Here is a 22,049-nt window from a genome sequence, read left to right on the forward strand (position 1 = left end):
AAATAACATGGGTTGAAATAATTGTTGCCTCTGAGGAGCCAGGAGGATGGTATTGGGGAGGTTCACACAAGTAGTTTCAATTGTATTGTCATTAATTCTACTTCACAAGTTATATGGTGGATTCATGGAAATTTATTATACTTTTTAACTTGGGTGGATTGTGTAAGTCATTTTGTATATATCACATGTTGCATAATGAAAGCCTTTGAAAATGAAAGGTTCAATGAGAACAGTTTAAATTGTGTGTTTTCAACTAGTTATTTAATACAATTCAAAATAAATATTAATTACAAAGCTTCACTGTGAATGTGATCCATATCGCAGGTTATTGGAAAAAAATGTTTATTCTCTTTTGCATCACCTTGTCCCACTATTTAAAAAAAAAGTTTGAGATACTCTTTGATTATCTTCGCAGAGAAGGCCAGAAATACAATCTTATCCAAGAAGACTGACTTTCTTTTTGCCATAACTTATTGGAAGTAAGTTTTATTTTAGCTTTTTCCAAATTTTTTGAAATCAAATCAAAAAAAAGAGCCATCCAAGTAAGACCAAAGGTACACCAAAGTGTTATTATTGCCACATAAATACTTGAATAATTATTAGCAGGATTTATACCTAAAGGCAAAAGGAAATCACATTTAAATTATTCGAGCACAACTTTTGCTTCCAATCTTCTCCTTATAAACTATATCACAGTAGTGTATACCCATAAAAAGTCAACTTTTAAATTCTAACCACCAATTATTAAAGACCAACTGGAAACTAAAAAGTAGAATTTCTGAAATGAATATCGTATTCAACAGAATATGGAATTATAGTTACACATTTAATTTACAGTAAATGTTTTGTAACATATCTATTACATGAAGGTTAAAAAATGCTCTACTTCTATGTATGGTTTGAAAAATGTGGAACTATATTAAGCTGAATTCTGAACATGTTACAGGATGGATTAGAATACAGATACAGATGTGCATAAGAGTTTGGGATATGTGTATGTTAATCGGATCATTTCTTTTACTTGCTGTAGAAATTTCTAAAAATAAGCATAAGATATAAAAAAAACCTTTAGAAGCTCAAATTTTGTTTAATGTATCACCCACAAATATATATTCCTACTCTGCCATTGGTTTATTCTTTATGACTACAAATATGCCAGATATTTTGTATCTTTTTATTGTGAAAATCAATTTTAAATAATTAGAAACCCAAAGAAAGTATATGCATAATCCCAACAACCATCTCACACTATCAGTCATGTCTGGCTCTTTGCAACACCATGGACAGCAACACGCCAGGCCTCCCTGTCCGTCTCCAACTCCCGGAGTTTACTCAAACTCATGTCCATTGAGTCGGTGATGCCTTCCAACCATCTCATCCTCTGTCATCCCCTTCTCCTCCTGCGTTCAATCATTCCCAGCATCTCACACTATATTGAGCCTCAATAAACACTGGCAGTATGCCTCTAATCTCTGTGCTATTTTTTTCTCAATATCCTTTAAATTAATATTTTATATCAAAATGTAAATAATCATATGAACTTTGGTGGCATTCTGGGTTTTGCAAATGAAGAAAATATGTCCTTCAATAAAAATTGCCAAGTAGCACATGATAAAGTATGGCTATTGAGCAAAAGAACACATTTTAACTACACTTAAGATTATTTTAGGATGAGGAAGAGAATAAAATGTAAACCTGTGGCATACATTTAGCAAACTTAACTTTATGAAAGATAGCATAATTTCACTGACCAAGATGAATGTTGAAAAGACTTCGTTTTCCAGTTTAATGGCCCATTAATTGGAGTCCCTTACTCAACTCCCTGAAATTTATACTAAAACATCTATGAAGTCCCCATTCCAGCTAGGTAATTATTGTTTAATCGCTAAATCATGTCCGACTCTTTTATGACCCCATGGACTGTAGCCCACCGGTGTCCATGTGATTTCCCAGACAAGAATACTGGAGTGGGTTGCCATTTCCTCCTCCAGGGGATCTTCATGACCCAGGGATTGAATCCACATCTCTTGCATTAGCAGGTGAATTCTTTACCAGTGAGCTACCAGAGAAGCCTCCCAGCTAGGTAATGAGAGGATACAAAAGTTTTCCTATTCCATAGTGAAAATGAGAACAAACAAAATGAAAATCATTTTCAGTAGTCCCAGAGAAAAGCAATGGCTGCAAGAAAACTTGGTTAGCTAAGTTCTAGGGAGGAATAAACTTTTCATAAGTGAGCAGAGAGATGTGGCATCTTCCATACCTGAGCTGGCTGTATATGGGCATGGTAGACCTGCCAGGGAAGGTGGGAAGTTGCAGACACAAAGTGAAATTATTCATTCCTTAAATGGCAGTGTGGGTTCGCAGGATGGATTGGGATCCAAATGTGCCAACCCCTCAAAAAGATCACTCAGCCAAATAATTCTCCCACTCCCCACCATTCCAGATTTTTCCAAAATACTGGCATTGTAAGAGGGCCATCACAATGCATTCTTCAGCATAATTGCTTCTATTTCTGATCCAATACCATATATACCACACATACTATGTTCTTTTTCAGTATTGCCTTTCTAAATAAAGTGACTCCTACAGATTATTTCAACTCTGTGACCTAGTGATTAAAAAACAAAACCCCAAATGTCTATACATGTCCTTTTTGGTAAATTAATCAGAAATAGGTAAACATTAGAGCTGAAAGATTTATAAGTATTCTTCCTGAACTATTAGTTATTTTTCACTCTGTGACTGCTAAATTTATCTCTCTTCTTATGTTAGTTGCTCAGTTGTGTCTGACTCTTTGTAACTCCATGAACTGCAGCCCACCAGGGTCCTCTGTCCATGGAATTCTCCAGGCAAGAATACTGGAGTGGGTAGCCATGCCCTCTTCCAGGGAATCTTCCCAACCCAGGGTTCGAATCCACATTTTTGCGACTCCTGCGTTGCAGGCAGATTCTTTACTGCTGAGCTGCCAGGGAAGCCTCACATACATGCATACTGGAGTGCTGTACCTGTGTTCTTTGGGCTAAGTTTAAAAAATATGTTAATAATAAGAATGATGCCTGATATGATGATGCTAATTTGGGGCAGAAGTGAGCCAAGAACAGTGGAAAAATTTCCCAAAATATATAGCCTGAAGATTTGCTTTGCTCCTTTAAGGAAGTTACAAACACAAAAAGGCCATATAGAATAAGCCTTTATAACAAAAGACTTCTTGGATATTTTACAGTTAAAATTTAGGTATGTACTTGATTATTTAATGTCTGGGAGGGTCTTTGTTTCTTCCATATGCAATTTGAAAGTGAACTTACCTACTGGAAAATATACTAAACACGTGTTGCATAGGATTGATCCTTTGTACCTACTGTTTCCATCACACATGAGCTTTAAATGCTTGGGTAAGTGGTAACACCTTTGTAAGAATTCTTATGTTCCATTTTCCCATAATTAATGTACTCTGTGGCCCAAACAAAGGAGAAAGTTTGATGGAAAGCAATTATTTGGGACTTTTCTGTGGATTGTCAGGTGGTTGAAAATTTTAAAACATCTTTGGCCTGTAACCCCTGTAAGATATATGCTATCTTTCTGGTTATACATTTACTTCAAATTTTTTTGATTCTGTGGCTATGAATGATAATACAATACTAAGAGTATCATCAATTGACTTACCTAGTATGTAGTCACCAAAGCCAATGGTACTTAAAGAGATGAATGCAAAATATAATCCTTCCTTGTAAGTCCAGCCCTCCATTTTCATGAAAAGTAATGGTGGTAGAAGGATGAAAATGGAAAGTCCAGTTACCAAGAAAAATAGGAGCTCACAGGTTCTAATTTGTGTCTAAAAGAAAGAGGGAAAACAAGAAAGAAAGAAGAAGAGAGGGGTGGAAGGGAGAAGAGGGAGGGAGGAAGGAAGGAAGGAAGATGTTAACATCAACCTAAGAGCAATCAGAGAGCTATAGTCGATTCAATTACCATTTCCTCTTACATATCCTTTCCTGACCCAGTATGTCCTACTGAACTCTGACTTGCAGGTTTCCTTTGCATCTAGAAGTACATCCCAGCTCCATCAACTGAATCATCATCTTTCTTATGAATCTCTGTTGCTAATCTTTTATTTCTTCTGTTTTCTCTCTTCATGCATTGTACTTTTTGTGACTTTGATGTAAAACAATCACTGTCTTCCTGCTCTCCCTAGGTCTTAGAGTAAAATGTTCTTTTGCTTTGCAACCTGCTTGCTCTCACCTCTAGCTCTGGGTCCTTGCTGCAAAATGGCTCTGCAAGGGTGTAGGATGGACAGTCACCAAATGGAAGCTCAGGACATTAAGGTTTTTGAGCAAATAAAATAATCTTTTTCTGATAAGAGACATTCCAACACCTTAAATTGTTAGAGAAAATATTTTCCCATCTAAAAACTGGATAATCCATTTATAGTTCTACATCATATAAATTGATTAAATGTATTTTATGGTATAATTAAAATTCATTCAACAAGCCTTTTTTGAGTGTTTCCTATTAGTACCATGGGAGATATTCAAGATACAAGGTAAAAATTAGACAGTTGATACCCACAGAGGTTATAGTTTTGGGAGGGAGAGGAGAGAGACAGACAAGTAAAACAATATTAGAAATAATATGTTTTAAACTTTTACTTATAGAGTACCTCATACTGGAAAGACCCTGTGCTAAGAACTTTGCATATTTTTATTATTATGTTCCTGGAACACCTTGTAAATATTTCCTTACATTTTAACACATATTATATGCTTAGTGCAGTGATTACACTAATTTTATAAATTGTGGGATTAGCGGTACTTTCTAAATTTGGTAGGATATAAAGTTGATGTTATAAAATTTTTGCATATCTTGTTTCTCCAAAAATTTGGAAACAGACACTCTTTATCAACTTTGGAGATACTCCAACCTGTGTAAGGTACCCATAGCAGAATACAGCAGAATTAGAGGAAAGTGGAATAAATAGATAGCTGACTTTTAATGTGTATTTTGGAACCATTTAAAGAGCTTTCAGTAAAGGGGGATATTGAAGGTTTCATTTTCTGTGGAATTACTGTTAATAGCTCCTTTTGTTTAACTTTGTATGGTGATAATAAGCTCAGAGCATTCTATATCAGTGATATAATTTTATGTATTATTTGGTGCATTCGAGTGACTCTCTGGTGAGTTTGTTTAGACATGTCTGTAAGCATATAACAAGGTCCAACTTTAGCTCTATGTAGGTTTTGAAAAGCAACTGAAGAAAAGTAAAACACTATATAGTTATATTGGTCTGAATACCATTTATTGATCTAGGAATTCCATAAAAAAATAGAGCAATCACACATCAGACGTATAACTACATATATATGTGTGTGTGTATACTTTTAGCATGTGTTTAACAAGAATGTAATGTGTTGTGTGTTAATTCTACTTAAGGTTATGAACCTAAGCATATGTAAAAAAATCATTTGGTAGACTTTACCTCTTTCATTTCCATATTCTGAAGATATTTCTCAAATTCTGAAAGTGGTTGTAATAATACATTACTCACAGATTGCAGGAATATGATAGTTAGAGGGATCCCCAGTAAAGAATAGAAGACACAGAACATCTGGCCCATAGGAGTTCTGGGTGCAATTAACCCATAACCTGATGGATGATGAGAGACAAATTTAATATCTGCTCAGTATTATTTTTGATGCACTTTTGATGTTTTGTTGTTGGTGTTTTCTTACAAGAGATACTCCCAGCAGCACACACAGCTTTTAAGAGAAAGCATATTATGCAGTCATTTTACATCCAAGAATTTTTCCTAAGGAAATGACCAGAAAAGTTGGAAGTATAGATTTTCCCCTCAGGACAGAAACCAGGGATCATGGTAACATCCAGTCCCAACACTCTGACCTCATGTGGAGCCCTAAAATGCAAGATCTCAATTTTTTTTATTGAAATATAATATGCAACTAAGACTTTCAAAACAAATTTCATTTTGCTGGAAATTTGCAGGCACTGCAGATGGTGACTGCAGCCATGAAATTAAAAGACGCTTACTCCTTGGAAGGAAAGTTATGACCAACCTAGATAGCATATTAAAAAGCAGAGACATTACTTTGCCAACAAAGGTCCGTCTGGTCAAGGCTATGGTTTTTCCAGTGGTCATGTATGGATGTGAGAGTTGGACTATGAAGAAAGCTGAGCGCTGAAAAATTGATGCTTTTGAACTGTGGTGTTGGAGAAGACTCTTGAGAGTGCCTTGGACTGCAAGGAGATCCAACCAGTCCATCCTGAAGGAGATAAGTCCTGGAAGGACTGATACTGAAGTTGAAACTCCAATACTTGGCCACCTCGTGTAAAGAGTTAACTCATTGGAAAAGACCCTGATTCTTGGAGGGATTGGAGGCAGGAGGAGAAGGGGATGACAGAGGATGAGATGGCTGGATGGCATCACCGACTCGATGGGCATGAGTTTGAATAAACTCCGGGAGTTGGTGATGGACAGGGAGGCCTGGCGTGCTGCAATTCATGGGGTCACAAAGAGTCGGACACGACTGAGTGACTGAACTGAACTGAACTTCTCCATAACTGCAAATACACATCCTATTTTTAGTAAGGGAAAATAGATCTGAGTATGCCATACTTGAGGATAATGGTCATCACTTATTAATCTTCTCTATTTCCATGAGAAGGAAAATTCCACAACAGTGCCTGAGGTCTTTGCAGTCTAAGGTGGCATTTTCCAGGAATATCCTGAAGGTCTTTGGCTACAGCTATCTTAAGCTATGCTTATTTCTTTTTTTTTTAATCCTAATGGCTCTTGGTTGATAAGAAAATGTCTTAGAATTGTCTGAATTTCAGCAGAAATCTATGCTGACTTTGTAACTTTTTGTTTTTAAGTTACAAAGTTCTCTAGCTACAGTATAGCTGAAATTCCAGAGAAATTGTAGACATCATAGTTTATCAGAAATCCTAGAAAATCTGGCTGGATCTGGCTTTGTTTTTTGTCTCATCAATAGTGTTGGAAGACTAGGTGGAAATGCCAAGACCACCCATTAAAGAGAATGGGAACACAGAACTTGTTATGGAAGGGACAAATGATTTAAAGATAAAAAATAAAGGGGAAGCTACGTGTACTGATGAAACATCATCTTAAAAATAAAAGCAGGCTCTGAATTTGCAGGTTGAAGGGTTATGACTCATGTAGACAAAGTTCCGTGCTATGATAAAAATTTAAATTACTGATCTCCTAAATTTAAAAAATAAGATTAAATTAAACTAAAAATAAAGCACCTTACTCACCTATCATGCTTAACGTGGATGTCACAAATGAAAAAGAATTCCTAAAATCCCAACTACAATAAATAGTTCCATTTCTTGTGGGGATTATTCCATGTTTTATAGACAAACTCAGCATCTACAAGTTCAAACAAAAAAGACAAGCATTAATTTGATGAAATATATGGCCTGACCTTTCCCTTGAACCAGTGTAGGAAAAAAATCTACCTTTGTGGAATTTAGACTCTAGCAGGGGTAGACAAACACAATCATCCTATAACATGTTGAGAAGTGATAAGAGATAAGGAGAACAAAGTGGAATGGATGTGTTGGAGGGGTAGAGTCAGGGAAAAATCAAGAATATAAGATAGAACAAGGACTTGAAGGCAGTGAGCAAGTTAGCCAAACAAGTATTGGAGGAAAGAGCATTCCCAGCAGGGGAAATAACCAGATCAAGGGTAAAAGCCTTAAGGTAAGACTCTGGAATGTTCTAGAAACATCAAGCTAGAGAAAGGTTAAGGGCAGAATAATAGAAGAGGAAGTAAGAGAGGAAGCAAAGGAGGAGCACTGGATTCTATAAGATTAAAGAAGTTTAATTTTCATCTAAATGCAACGGAAAGGATCACTGGAAGGCAATGAACAGAGAAATTGACTTAGATACCAGAAAGACACCAAAAGGATTACTTTGCTGCTGTATTTAAAAGGGCATGTAGAGAGCAAAGTTGAAGCCAAGAGATCTATTAGGAGAATACTGCAGAACTCAGGATGCTCCAGAAAAGTCCAACCAGATGCTGGCTTAGTGAGACCAGCAACAACAGTGGTGATGGGGAGCATGTTTCTGAAGCCCCAGTCAGCAGGATTTTCTGAGAAACTAAAGCTGAGTCTAGAAAGAGCATAGACAAAGAAGACTCTGAGAGCTCTCATGTGATGGTTGAGGGGTGGTGGCAGATATTTCTTTTGAAAGGAAAATGATAGTGTCCATTTTTGGAAACGATCAATCTAAGTAGTTTGCTATACATTCAAGTGGAGATTTCAAATCAGTTCAGTTTAGTGGCTCAGTGGTGTGCAACTCTTTGCAGCCCTATGGACTGCAGCACGCCAGGCTTCCCTGTCAATCACCAATTCCCAGAACTTGCTCAAACTCATGTCCATCAAGTCAGTGATGCCATCCAACCCTTTCATCCTCTGTTGTCCTCTCCTCCTCCTGCCTTCAATCTTTCCCAGCATCAGGGTCTTTTCAAATGTGTCAGCTCTTCACAACAGGTGGCCAAAGTATTGGAATTTCAGCTTCAACATCAGTCCTCCCAATGAATATTCAGAACTGATTTCCTTTAGGATGGGCTGGTTGGATCTCCTCCCAGTCCAAGGGACTCTCAGGAGTCTTCTCCAACACCACAATTCAAAAGCATCAACTCTTTGGAGCTCAGCTTTCTTTATAGTCCAACTCTCACATCCATACATGACTGCTGGAAAAACCGTAGCTTTGACTAGATGGACCTTGGTTTGCAAAGTAATGTCTCTCCTTTTTAATATGCTGTCTAGGTTGGTCATAGCTTTTCTTCCAAGGAACAAGCATCTTTTCATTTCATGGCTGCAGACATCATCTGCAGTGATTTAGGAGCCCAAGAAAATAAAGTCTCTCACTATTTCCATTGTTTTCCCCATCTATTTTCCATGAAGTGAGGGGACCAGATGCCATGATCTTAGTTTTCTGAATGTTGAGTTTTAAGCCAACTTTTTCACTCTCCTCTATCACTTTCATCAAGAAGCTCTTTAGTTCTTTTTCACTTTTTGCCATCAGGGTGGTGTTATCTAGATATTTGAGGTTACGGATATTTCTCCCGGGATTCTTGATTCCAGCCTGTGTTTCATCCAGCCCAGCGTTTCTCATGATGTGCTGTGCATATAAGTTAAATAGGCAGGGTGACAGTATACAGCCTTGACCTATTCCTTTCCTGATTTGGAACCAGTCTGTTGTTCCATGTCCAGTTCTAACTGTTGCTTCTTGAACTGCATACAGATTTCTCAGGAGGCAGGTAACATGATCTGGTATGCCCATCTCTTGAAGAATTCAGCACAGTTTGTTGTGATCCACACAGTCAAAGGCTTTGGCATAGTCAATAAAGCAGAAGTAGATGTTTTTCTGGAACTCTCTTGCTTTTTTGATGATCCGACAAATATTGGCAATTTGATCTCTGGTTCCTCTGCCTTTTCTAAATCTAGCTTGAACATCTGGAAGGTCACGGTTCACTTTCTGTTAAAGCCTGGCTTGGAGAATTTTGAGCACTACTTGATTAGCATGTGAAATGAGTGCAATTGTGAAGTAGTCTGAACATTCTATGGCATTGCCTTTCTTTGGGACTGAAATGAAAACTGACCTTTTCCATTCCTGGAGCCACTGCTGAGTTTTCCAAATTTGCTGGCATATCAAGTGCAGCACTTTCACAGCATCATCTTTTAGGATTTGAAATAGCTCAACTGGAATTACATCACTTCCGCTAGCTTTGTTCATAGTGATGCTTCTTAAGGCCCACTTGGCTTTGCATTCCAGGATGTCTGGCTCTAGGTGAGGGATCACACCATCGTATTATCTGGGTCATGAAGATCTTTTTTCTATAGTTCTGTGTATTCTTGCCAAATATCCTCTGCCTCTGCTAGGTCCATACCATTCTGTTCTTTATTGTGCCCATCTTTGCATGAAATATTCCCTTGGCATCTCTAATTTTTTTGAAGAGATCTCTCATCTTTCCCATTCTATTGCTTTCCTCTGTTTCTTTACATTGATCACTGAGGAAGGCTTTTCTTATCTCTCCTTGCTATTCTTTGGAACTCTGCATTCAAATGGGTATATCTTTCCTTCTCTCCTTTGCCTTCTCTTCTTTTCTCAGCTATTTGTAACACCTCCTCAGACAACCATTTTGCCTTTTGCATTTCCTTTTCTTGGGGATGGTCTTGATCAATGCCTCCTGTACACTGTCATGAACCTTAATCCATAGTTCTTCAGATAACTCTGTCTTTCAGATCTAAACCCTTGAATCTATTTGTCACTTCCACTGTATAATCATAAGGGATTTGATTTAGGTCATACCTGAATGGTCTAGTGGTTTTCCCTACTTCCTTCAATTTAAGTCTGAATTTGACAATAAGGAGTTCATCCTCTGAGTCACAGTCAGCTCCTGGTCTTGTTTTTGCTGATCGTATAGAGCTTTTCCATCTTTGGCTGCAAAGAATATAATTAATCTGATTTCGGTATTGACCATCTGGTGATGTCCATGTGTAGAGTCTTCTCTTGTATTGTTGGAAGAGGGTGTTTGCTATTACCAGTGTGTTCTCTTGGCAAAGCTCTATTAGCCTTTGCCCTGCTTCATTCTATATTCCAAGGCCACATTTACCTGTTACTCCAGGTGTTTCTTGACTTCCTACTTTTGCATTCCAGTCCCCTATAATGAAAAGGACATCTTTTTTGGGTGTTAGTTCTAGAAAGTCTTGTAGGTCTTCACAGAACAGTTCAGCTTCTTCAGCATTACTGTTTGGGGCATAGTTTTGGATTACTGTGATATTGAATGGTTTGCCTTGGAAACAAGCAGAGATGATTCTGTTGTTTTTGAGATTGCATCCAAGTACTGCATTTCAGACTCTTTTGTTGACTATGATAGCTACTCCATTTCTTCTTAGTATTTCTTGCCCACAGTAGTAGGTATAATGGTCATCTGAATTAAATTCACCGATTCCAGTCCATTTTAGTTTGCTGACTCCTAAAATGTCAATGTTCACTCTTGCCATGTTCTGTTTGACCACTTTCAATTTACCTTGATTCATGGTCCTAACATTCCAGGTTCCCATGCAATATTGTTCTTTACAGTGTCTGATTTTACTTCCATTACCAGTCACATACACAACTTGGCATTTTTGCTTTCGCTCCATCTCTTCATTCTTTCTGGAGCTATTTCTCCACCCTTCTCCAGTAGTATATTGGGCATCTACTAGCCTGGGGAATTAACCTTTCAGTCTCCTATATTTCTGCCTTTTCATACTATTCATGGTGTTCTCGAGGCAAGAATGCTGAAGTGGTTTGCGATTCCTTTCTCCAGTGGAACAGATTTTGTCAGAACTCTCCACCATGACCTGTCCATCATGGGTGGCCCTACAGGGCATGGCTCATAGTTTCATTGAGTTAGACAAGGCTGTGGTCCATGTGATCAGTTTGATTATCTTTCTGTGATTGTGCTTTTCATTCTGTCTGCTCTCTGAGGGTTAAGGATAAGAGGCTTATGGAAGCTTTCTGATGGGAGAGACTGACTTGGGGGTGAGGGCGGGGGGACTGGGTCTTGTGTCGATGGGCAAGGCCATGCTCAGCAAATCTTTAATCCAATTTTCTGTTGATGGGCAGGGTTGTGTTCCCTGGCTGTTGTTTGACCTGAGACCAAACTACAGTGGAGGTAATGAAGATATGGCAACCTCCTTCAAAAGGTCCCATGCATGCACTGCCAAGGCCTTCCCTGACCCACACCTCTGCTAGAGTCTCCTGGACACTCACAGGCAAGTCTGGATCAGTCTCTTGTGTTGTCACTGCTCCTTTCTCCTGGGTCCTGGTGCACACAAGGTTTTGTTTGTGCCCTCCAAGAGTCTGTTTCCCCAATCTTGTGTATGTTCTGTAATAAAATCCCACTGGCCTCCAAAGTCAAATTTCCTGGAGATTCTCAGTCCCTTTGCCAGATCCCCAGGTTGGGAAATCTGTTGTGGGTCCTAGAACTTTCTTAACAGTGCAAGAATTTATTTGGTATAATTGTTCTGCAGTTTGTGGTTCGTCTATTCTGCGGCTCTATGGTGGGGTTTATGGCAACCTCCTCCAAGAGGGCTTACGCCACATGCTATGTGACCCAGGTCTGCTGTGCCCAGAGCCCCTGAGACAGGCCACTGCTGACCCATACCTCTGCAGGAGACACTCAAAGGCAGTTCTGGCTCAGTCTCTGTGGGGTCTCTGGGTCCTGGTGCACACAAGGTTTTGTTTGAGTCCTCCAGCATCTCTGGAGGGTATGTGGTTTGATTCTAAATGTGATTTCTCCCCTCCTACCATCTTGATGGGGCTTTTCCTTTGCCCTTGGATGTGGGGTATCTTTTTTGTGGGATCCAGCATTCTCCTTTCTATGGTTGTTCAGTATTTTGTAAATTTGGAGTGCTTGCAGGAGAAAATGAGCGCACATCCTTCTACTCCACCATCTTGTGTGTATATATATTTCAAATAGGCAAGTGATTTCAAATAGGCAAATGGTTATACAATCTGGAGTTTACGAGAAAGGCTTAAGCTGAAAATATAAATTTAGGAGTTACTGGAATTTAAAGGAAATGAGTTGAAATAGGAAACAGGAAAGGTCTGAGGACTGAGCCCAGAAGTCCTTCAAAGGAACCAGCAAAGACAACTAGGAACAACTAATAAAAATTAGGTGGAAAATCAGAATTAGAATGTGAGATCTTGGAAGCCACATGAAGAAAGTTACCAAGAGGGAGAAAGCAATTGACCATGGCAAATGTTTTTCAGGTGAGGACAGATTGTCAAATTTTAATTATGGCCATATCCTTGAGTGAATCTACAGGAAGGAATGTATGGATTTCTGATAACTTCAGAAATTTAGGCAGGCACCACAATAATTTGTACACAGTATATATCTTCCCTGGTGGCTTAGATGGTAAAGAACCTTCCTGAAACGCAGGAGACCTGGGTTCAATCCCTGCATTGAGAAGATCCCCTGGAGAAGGAAATGGCGATGCACTCCAATATTTTTGCCTGGAAAATTGTCATGGACAGAGGAGCCTAGTGGGCTAGAGTCCATGGGATCACAAAGAATCAGACACGACCGAGAGACTAACACACACACACATAAAGAAAGGCATAAAGACCACATTAGGGCTATCTGTGAATCAAAGTAGTGGAATGGACTGTTTATTCTTGCCTGTTCACCTAAAATTCCGTTAAAATAACACTAAAATTATAACCTATAAGGGCATCAGTGACTTGATGGGCATGGGTTTGAGTAGACTCTGGGAGTTGGTGATGGACAGGGAGGCCTGGCATGCTGCGATTCATGGGGTCGCAGAGAGTCGGACACGACTGAGCAACTGAACTGAACTGATAAGGGAGAAGAACCTGAAAATATTTATATATATATATATATATATAAATATATATATATACATACACACACACACACATGCTGAAGGCTCAAAAGAAAAATCAGGGCAATCTGCATGGAGATGAATGCTGCTTTTCACACAAAAATCCCAAAGGTACTTCAAACTCAGCATCATTCATTAAACATCAGCTAGACAGATATACATAATAGTTATCAAAGGAAGTAAGGGAGGAAAGGAGGGAGGCAGGATTGGGGAGGAGCAAAGGGAAGAAGAAAATGAAAAGGGAAGGAGGGAGGGGAGGTAGGAGGAGGGAGGGGAGGAAGGAGGGAGAGGAGGAGGGAGGAGGGAGAGGAGGAGGGAGAGGAGGAGGGAGGAGGGAGAGGAGGAGGGAGGGGAGGAAGGAGGAGGGAGAGAGGGGAAAAGAGGATAGGAGAAGAGGGAAGAAAGGTTGGTTTTCTTTCAGTGTTCTACATAAACTCTGCATAGCTATGACAGCACAGACAAAAATAGCATAAAACAATGCTAACACAACACTGAATATACTAAAAACCATTGAATTGTAAACTTTAAATAAGTGAATTGTGTAAAATCTCATTAAAGCTGCTGTTGTTGAAAAGCACAAAGTGATTTATATAGTCACCACCACCATCAATATTTAGAGCTATTCTGTCAACAAAACCCCTAGGTCTTCCTTGGCTCCCTGTTTTCATTCGCATGTACCACCACCGCCTTCTATCCCTGACCTCTGGTAACCGCTCATCTGTTTTCCATCTCTCTAATATTGTTTTGATGCTCTTTTAAGAATTCCAGACATTTCCTGAAATCCTCTATCCTTTCCTAGATTTTCTTAAATTATTAACCACACATTTTAAAGTCTTTAGATCACAACTTCATATCAAATTACAGATGAGTCTCTTTTAATGACTGTAGTAGTTTCACTTAGTTTCCAGTCAGTTGTTTCTACATTTAATTATACTTCCTAATTTTTAATCGGATTCTGGCCATTGTACATGAAAACTTGTAGAGACTCTGGATGTTGCTATGTTGCCTAATAGATGGTTCTGGGTTTTATTTTGCAGGCAGATAGAACACCAACAGATCACCCTTGCCCTGCTGAGAGTTATTTTCAAACTTTGTTAGGGCTTGCTGTAGTTTCAGGGTTACTTCCAAGGTGTGTTGTTTCTGGTATCTCAGTGGGCCTGGACATTTACTGAATCCCTCTAACTTGCTGAGCCTTGAATTCTCATTTCTGTCTCTCCAGCCTCAGACCCCTGCTAAAGTCTCTGCATGGTTCTTCAGAATCACAGATGCTGCTTTCATTTATTTTTCTGAGGTCTTGGTCTGAACACGCACAATTTAGAAGTGGACCAATGGTTTGAGAGGAATTCATAGCAGATTTAGAATTTGGGGGCTTTCTCACTCTGAAGATATCTCCTCTTGGTGATTTTCTCCTCAAATTCCAACTGCTGTTAAGCGTCCTGGAGCTCTGACTTCTCGATGTGTCAACCCTGTAAAACTGCAGCTTTCTGCTAGGGCTCGTTGCCCCTCACCAGGCTGGGTGAATAGGGGAGTGCCCACAGAGCAAAGGACAGGTAAACGTGGAACTCAGCTCACGTGCTTTATTTTATTTTTTAAAGGATTTTAAAAATATGGATCATTTTAAAATCTCTATTGAATTTGTTACAGTATTGTTGCTGTTGTTCATGTTCTGGTTTGTCAGCCAGGAGGCAAGTAGGAGCTTAGCTCCCCAACCAGGGATGGAACCCACACCTGCTGTGTTGGAAGATGAAGTCTCAACTGTTGGGCCACCAGGGAAGTCCCTCACGTGCTTTCTTTAGATGGCCATCTCCTTTTGGGCTCTGCCTGCTTTGTTTACACCACTGTTTTCTGTTCTCTCTGTAATTTGTGCTTTGTTTTATAATTGTTATCAGTGATAGAGTTAGTCCCAACACTAGTTTTTCTCTCCTGATCTTCAGCATTTCAGCACATCTTATATAGTTCCTATCAGTCAGTTCAGTCGCTCAGTTGTGTCCAACTCTGCGACCCCATGAACCATAGCACACCAGGCCTCCCTGTCCATCACCAGCTCCTGGAGTCCACCCAAACCCACGTCCATTGAGTCCGTGATGCCATCCAACCATTTCATCCTCTGTCGTCCCCTTCTCCTCCTGCCCCCAATCCCTCCCAGCATCAGGGTTTCTCCAGTGACTCAGCTCTTTGCATCAGGTGGCCAAAGTATTGGAGTTTCAGCTTCAACATCAGTCCTTCCAATGAACACCCAGGACTGATCTCCTTTAGGATGGACTGGTTGGATCTCCTTGCAGTCCAAGGGACTGTCAAGAGTCTTCTTCAACACCACAGTTCAAAAGCATCAAATCCTCGGCACTCAACTTTCTTTATAGTCCAACCCTCACATCCATACATGACCACTATGGAAAAACCATAGCCTTGACTAGGCAGACCTTTGTTGGCAAAGTAGTATCTCTGCTTTTTAATATGCTGTCTAGGTTGGTCATAACTTTCCTTCCAAGGAGTAAGGGTCTTTTAATTTCATGGCTGCAATCACCATCTGCAGTGATTTTGGAGCCCAGAAAAATAAAGTCTGACACTGTTTCCACTGTTTCCCCATGTATTTGCCATGAAGTGATGGGACTGGATACCACGATCTTAGTTTTCTCAATGTTGAGCTTTAAGCCAACTTTTTCACTCCGCTCTTTCACTTTCATCAAGAGGCTCTTTAGTTCTTCACATTCTGCCATAAGGGTGGTGTCATCTGCATATCTGAGGTTGATATTTCTCCCGGCAATCTTGATTCCAGCTTGTGCTTCCTCCAGCCCAGCATTTCTCATGATGTTCTCTGCTGCTGCTGCTGCTCCTGCTGCTAAGTTGCTTCAGTCATATCTGACTCTGTGTGACCCCATAGATGGCAGCCCACCAGGCTCCTCTGCCCTTGGAATTCTCCAGGCAAGAATACTGGAGTGGGTTGCCATTTCCTTCTCCAATGCATGTATGCATGCTAATTTGCTTCAGTCGTGTCTGATTCTGTGCAACCCTATGGACAGCAGCCCACCAGGCTCCCCTGTCCACGGGATTCTCCAGGCAAGAATACTAGAGTGGGTTGCCATTTCCTTCTCCTAATGTACTCTGCATATAGGTTAAATAAGCAGGGTGACAATATACAGCCTTGACGTACTCCTTTTCCTATTTGGAACCAGTCTGTTGTTCCATGTCCAGTTCTAACTGTTGCTTCCTGACCTGCATACAGGTTTCTCAAGAGGCAGGTCAGGTAGTCTGGTATTCCCATCTCTTTCAGAATTTTCCACAGTTTATTGTGATCCACATAGTCAAAGGCTTTGGCATAGTCAATATAGTTCCTATAGCCTTGTGATATCTGCTCTGTAATTTTTCCTCTCATCTGTATTGGTCTTATCCCTTTACATTCTTATACTGTTCTGTTTTCTTTATATCTCTTATTAATAAAAATGCTTGTCTTTTTTTTCCATCTCCAGATGACAGAAAACTAGTGCTATTTAGGTAAAACACAGAGGAAGGCTTTCTTTAAAGTCTTCTATCTACATCTCTCTTAAACACAATTAGCAAATTTATCACTCTCCTTTTATCTCTTACCTGCAAAAAGGTCTCAAGTTCTTCTGAAGTTATGCTGCCATAGGTCTCCATTAAATTTCTTTCAGCATCCAAAAAGGAAAGTTTCAACTCTTCCTGAATGTCTGTCTCCAAAACTTGAAATATATTTGCTCCCATCAAGCAGTAGCATATAAAACCAATGAGCTGCACATACCTAGAAGCTTAAGAAGCAACCGGCTGTATTAAAAAGCTAAAGACCAGTGTAATGAGAAACACAGGAGGTCAGATTGCTTTAATAAAAAATGTCTTCTCCACAAAACAAAACCAAACAAACGAAAAAGGTCTCTTCCCAATAAAGAAAGATAGCAATCTTATATTGAAACAAATATACAAAAGTAAACAATCCCAAAATAATCACAGAAAAATGAAATTGGAACTCCAGTTTTATCCTGACATGAAATATCCTGAACTGTGAAAAATCTTGGGAAAATTTCTGTTTCTGGGGATGTTAGTTAACAAGAGTAAGGGAAGGGAGTTTTTCCAATACCACAATTTAATCACTCATATGCTGGAGGTTAGAGGCAGATAAGTCCAATACAGCTTATTCTTAGGGAAATAATTATTGTATGTTTGAAAATATGTATTATTACTTAGTTTGCCCAATCCAGATGGATTTGGGTGAATTATTTATCCAGACATCTCTTTTTCTAATCCTCATTTTCTGTTCCTCTTTGTGCTGGTCAGTTGGAAGGAATAAAAACTACCTATTAAGTAGAAAGATAACCATTATCTCAATGAGTTCTGGCTCTTAATATTAAAAACAATTCAGCCAAATGATTGTCTTGCTTCTCAGAGAAATTCCTTGTAAATATCCTTCATTTTTATTTAGTAGTCCTGTCAGATTAAACCTACCTCCCTACCAATCTCTTCCATCAGAAACTGAATCATATCTCAATAGTATAAGCCCCCAGAACTTTGGGATAATTTTGTTATTGTTTGATTTATAAACTAAAAAGTAACCTTATATTATCAAAATGTCATAGTCTTAACAGTTAAAAACACTTCCTTAAGTATTAAATACTGAAGTCAGTATACCAGCTGGAGTAAATACTTTAAAATATTAAGTGCACTCATGTAGAAATAGATGATAGATACATAGAATAAATATTCTTCAAAGGACAGTAAATTTAATCTCTCTGTGTACAGATAGTTCAACTTATGTTAAAACAATAAAAGTGGGAACTTTAATTTTCTTCCAGATTTTGGCATGATGTTATTGTTTACCGGTCTATGTTTAAACTAAAGAATATTATTAGATTTCAAGAGAAAGGGACCTGTGCTAAGTAGCATCTATCAGATTCATTTTTGTTCATATTTTACATTATAAATTAATTCTAAGGTCTACCATGAGAGTATGAAATATGAAAATGGATTCAGTAATGTCCAAGTCTATGCCCCGACCAGTAATGCTGAAGCTGAAGTTGAACTGTTCTGGGAAGACCTACAAGACCTTCTAGAACCAACACCAAAAAAGATGTCCTTTACGTAGGAGACTGAAATGCAAAAGTAGGAAGTGAAGAGATACCTGGAGTACAATTAAAATTTGGCCTAGGAGTACAAAACAAAGCAGGTCAAAGGCTAACAGAGTTTTAGCAAGAGAACGCACTGGTCATAACAAAACCCTCTTCCAACAAAAAAAAGAAGACTCTACACATGGACATCACCAGATGGTCAATACCGAAATCAGATTGATTATATTCTTTGCAGTCAGAGATGCAGAATTTCTACACAGTCAGCAAAAACAAGACCAGGAGCTAACTGTGACTCAGTTGATGAACTCCTTATTGCCAAATTCAGACTTAAATTGAAGAAAGTAGGGAAAACCACTAGACCATTCAGGTATGACCTAAATCAAATCCCTTATGATTATACAGTGGAAGTAACAAATAGATTCAAGGGTTTAGATCTGAAAGACAGAGTTGTCTGAAGAGCTATGGATTGAGGTTCATGACAGTGTACAGGAGGCATTGATCAAGACCATCCCCAAGAAAAGGAAATGCAAAAGGCAAAATGGTCGTCTGAGGAGGCCTTACAAATAGCTGAGAAAAGAAGAGAAGGTAAAGGCAAAGGAGAGAAGGAAAGATATACCCATTTGAGTGCAGAGTTCCAAAGAATAGCAAGGAGAGATAAGAAAAGCCTTCCTCAGTGATCAATGCAAAGATATAGAGGAAAACAATAGAAGGGGAAAGACTAGAGATCTCTTCAAGAAAATTAGAGATGCCAAGGGAACATTTTATGCACAGATGGGCACGATAAAGAACAGAAATGGTATGAACCTAACAGAAGCAGAAGATATTAAGAAGAGTTGGCAAGAATACACAGAAAAACTATACAAAAAAGATTTTTACAATCCAGAAAATCACAAAAGTGTGATCACTCACCTAGAGCCAGATGTCCTGGTATGTGAAGTCAAGTGGGCCTTAGGAAGCATCACTACAAACAAAGCAGGTAAAGGTGATGGAATTCCAGTTGAGCTATTTCAAATCCTAAAAGATGATGCTGTGAAAGTGCTGCACTCAATATGCCAGCAAATTTGGAAAACTCAGCAGTGGCCCCAGGAATGGGAAAGGTCAGTTTTCATTTCAATCCCATAGAAAGGCAATGCCAAAGAATGCTCAAACTACCGCACAACTGCACTCATCTCACATACTAGCAAAGTAATGCTCAAAATCCTCCAAGCCAATCCTCAACAGTGCACGAACTGTGAACTTCCAGATATTCAAGCTGGATTTAGAAAAGGCAGAGGAACAAGTGGTCAAATTTCCATCATCCACTGGATGATTGAAAAAGCAAGAGAGTTCCAGAAAAACAGTGCTTTGTTGACTATGACAAAGTCTTTGGCTCTCTGGATCACAACAAACTGTGGAAAGTTCTTCAAGAGATGGGAATACCAGACGACCTTACCTGCCTCCTGAAAAATCTGTATGCAGGTCAAGAAGCAACAGTTAGAACTGGACATGAAACAACAGACTGGTTCCAAATTGGGAAAGGAGTACATCAAGGCTGTATACTATCACCCTGCTTATTTAACATTTATGCAGAGTACGTCATGCAAAATGCCAGGCTGGATGAAGCACAAGCTGGAATCAAGATTGCCAGGAGAAATATCAATAACGTCAGATAAGCAGGTGACACACCCTGATGGCAGAAAGTGGAGAACTAAAGAGCCTCTTGATGAAAGTGAAAAAGCAGAGTGAAAATGTTGGCTTAAAACTTAACATTCAGAAAACTAAGATTATGGCATCTGGTCCCATCACTTCATGACCAATAATTGGGGAAACAATGAAAATAGTGAGAGACTTTATTTTTCTGGGCTGCAAAATCACTGCAGATGGTAACTACAGCCATGAAATTAAAAGATGCTTGCTCCTTGGGAGAAAAGCTATGACCAGTTTAGGCAGCATATTAAAAAGCAGAGACATCAGTTTGCCAGCAAAGTCCATCTAGCCAAAGCTATGGTTTTTCCAGTAGTCAGGTATGGATGTGAGAGTTGTACTATAAAGGAAGCTGAGCACCAAAGAGTTGACCCTTTTGAACTGTGGTGTTGGAGAAAACTCTTGAGACTGCAAGGAGGTCCAAAGAGTCCATCCTAAAGGAAATGAGTCCTGAGTATTCATTGGAAGGACTGATGTTGAAGCTGAAAGTCCAACACATATGTCAGCAAAGAACTGACTCATTTGAAAAGATCCTAATACTGGGAAAGATTGAAGGCAGGAGGAGAAGGGGACGACAGAAGATGAGGTGGTTGATGGCATCACCAACTCAATGGACATGAGTTTGAGTAAGCTCTGGGAGTTGGTGATGGACAGGGAAGCCTGGCCTGCTGCAGTCCATGGGGTGGCAAAGAGTCGGACATGGCTGAGCAACTGAACTGAACTGAACTGAATGTCAAAAATCACTTATTACACCATTAGAGAAAACAACCCCCCAGGAAGTCTTCACCAAGAATAAGCTAGAGCTTGTCAGGCTAAGCTTCCACTCAAATGCGTGTGTGCAAGTGCTGAGTTGCTTCAGTCATGTCCAACTCTTTGTGCCCCTATGGACTGTAGCCTGCCAGGCTCCTCTGTCTTTGGGATTCTCCAGGCAAGAATACTGGTGTGGGTTGCCATGCCCTCCTTCAGGGGATCTTCCCAGCCCACGGATCGAACCCATGTCTTTTGTGTCTCCTGAATTGGTAGGCGTGTTCTTTTACCTCTAGTGCCACCCGGAAAGTCCTCCAGTCAAGTAGAATTCCTTAAAGCAGTCCTACCTTTTGAAGATTTTTCTTTATCTTCGTGTTTCATGGTGTGCTTAGACAATACTCCTTCAGCATCAGAGTGGTGATTTAGAATCTTTGAGTAATCTCATGTCAGCATCATAATTCTCTCTGGAACCTTGGGAGGGGCTAGTTTTATAAAGAGTCCCCCTCCCCTCAGTCACAGTGTACTAGTTACCCATGACCACTGTGACAATTTGCCTCAACCTCAGTGGTTTAATTAGCACAAATATATGATTACAAGTTTGGAGGTCATAAATTCAAACTGGGTCTCATGAGGTGAAGTCAGTGTTTTGACAGGACTGCATTACTAGGGGGAAAATCTGTTTCCTTGCCTTTCCAATTTATGGAGGCTGTCTGCATTCCTTGGCTCATGCCTCTCTCTCCATCCTCAAAGTGAGCAGTCTGGCATCTTTGAATTTCCCTCTGATACTAACTTTACTGCCTCCGTCTTTCACATATAAGAACCCTTGTGAAATTTTGCCTACTCTCACCACCCAGAGTAACCTCCCTGTCTCAAGTTCAGTTATTTGGCAACCTTAATCTCTCTCTTGCCAAGTAAAATGCTATATATATTAAACAAAATAATACAGTTAAAAATCTTGACTCACAAGACATGGACGCTACCTAAATGCCCACCAACAGATAAATGGATAAATATATAAAGTCATATATGTGTCTCTATATGGGTAAAGACATATATATATACATGTCTATATAAAGATGTCCATATATATCTACTATTTATATATACACA

The 22,049-nt window shown here is 39.4% G+C and overlaps 1 protein-coding gene across 2 annotated transcripts; it reads right to left on the reverse strand.

The window, feature by feature from the left end:
- Positions 1-26: 26 nt before the first annotated feature.
- Positions 27-21,372, reverse strand: LOC110137373 (potassium channel subfamily K member 16-like). Of its 2 annotated transcripts, none has more exons than XM_070469418.1 (6): positions 21,287-21,372; positions 17,020-17,191; positions 7,285-7,399; positions 5,471-5,637; positions 3,664-3,832; positions 27-615 (listed from the first exon to the last, which is right to left on the reverse strand). In XM_070469418.1, the coding sequence occupies exons 2-6, from the start codon at positions 17,152-17,154 to the stop codon at positions 404-406; spliced, it is 798 nt and encodes a 265-aa protein (XP_070325519.1). In that variant the 5' UTR covers positions 17,155-17,191; positions 21,287-21,372; the 3' UTR covers positions 27-403. The 2 variants fall into 2 exon arrangements, with proteins under 2 accessions (XP_070325519.1, XP_070325518.1); XM_070469417.1 differs by having other exon boundaries at positions 28-615; positions 17,020-17,198; positions 21,287-21,369.
- Positions 21,373-22,049: the final 677 nt, after the last annotated feature.

The sequence above is a fragment of the Odocoileus virginianus genome, chromosome 6 (genome assembly GCF_023699985.2).
Source record: "Odocoileus virginianus isolate 20LAN1187 ecotype Illinois chromosome 6, Ovbor_1.2, whole genome shotgun sequence".
NCBI classification, from domain to species: domain Eukaryota; kingdom Metazoa; phylum Chordata; class Mammalia; order Artiodactyla; family Cervidae; genus Odocoileus; species Odocoileus virginianus.

What these genes read in the sequence shown, in the direction of transcription:
- LOC110137373 (XM_070469417.1), bottom strand. Translation starts at nt 21,320, where the DNA reads ATGAAACACGAAGATAAAGAAAAATCTTCAAAAG. An exon ending in AACTTGAGACCTTTTTGCAG is followed by an intron (nt 7,400 to 17,019) that starts GTAAGAGATAAA and finishes TTGAACTTGTAG; the next exon opens with ATGCTGAGTTTGTCTATAAA. An exon ending in ATCCACGTTAAGCATGATAG is followed by an intron (nt 5,638 to 7,284) that starts GTGAGTAAGGTG and finishes ATCATCCATCAG; the next exon opens with GTTATGGGTTAATTGCACCC.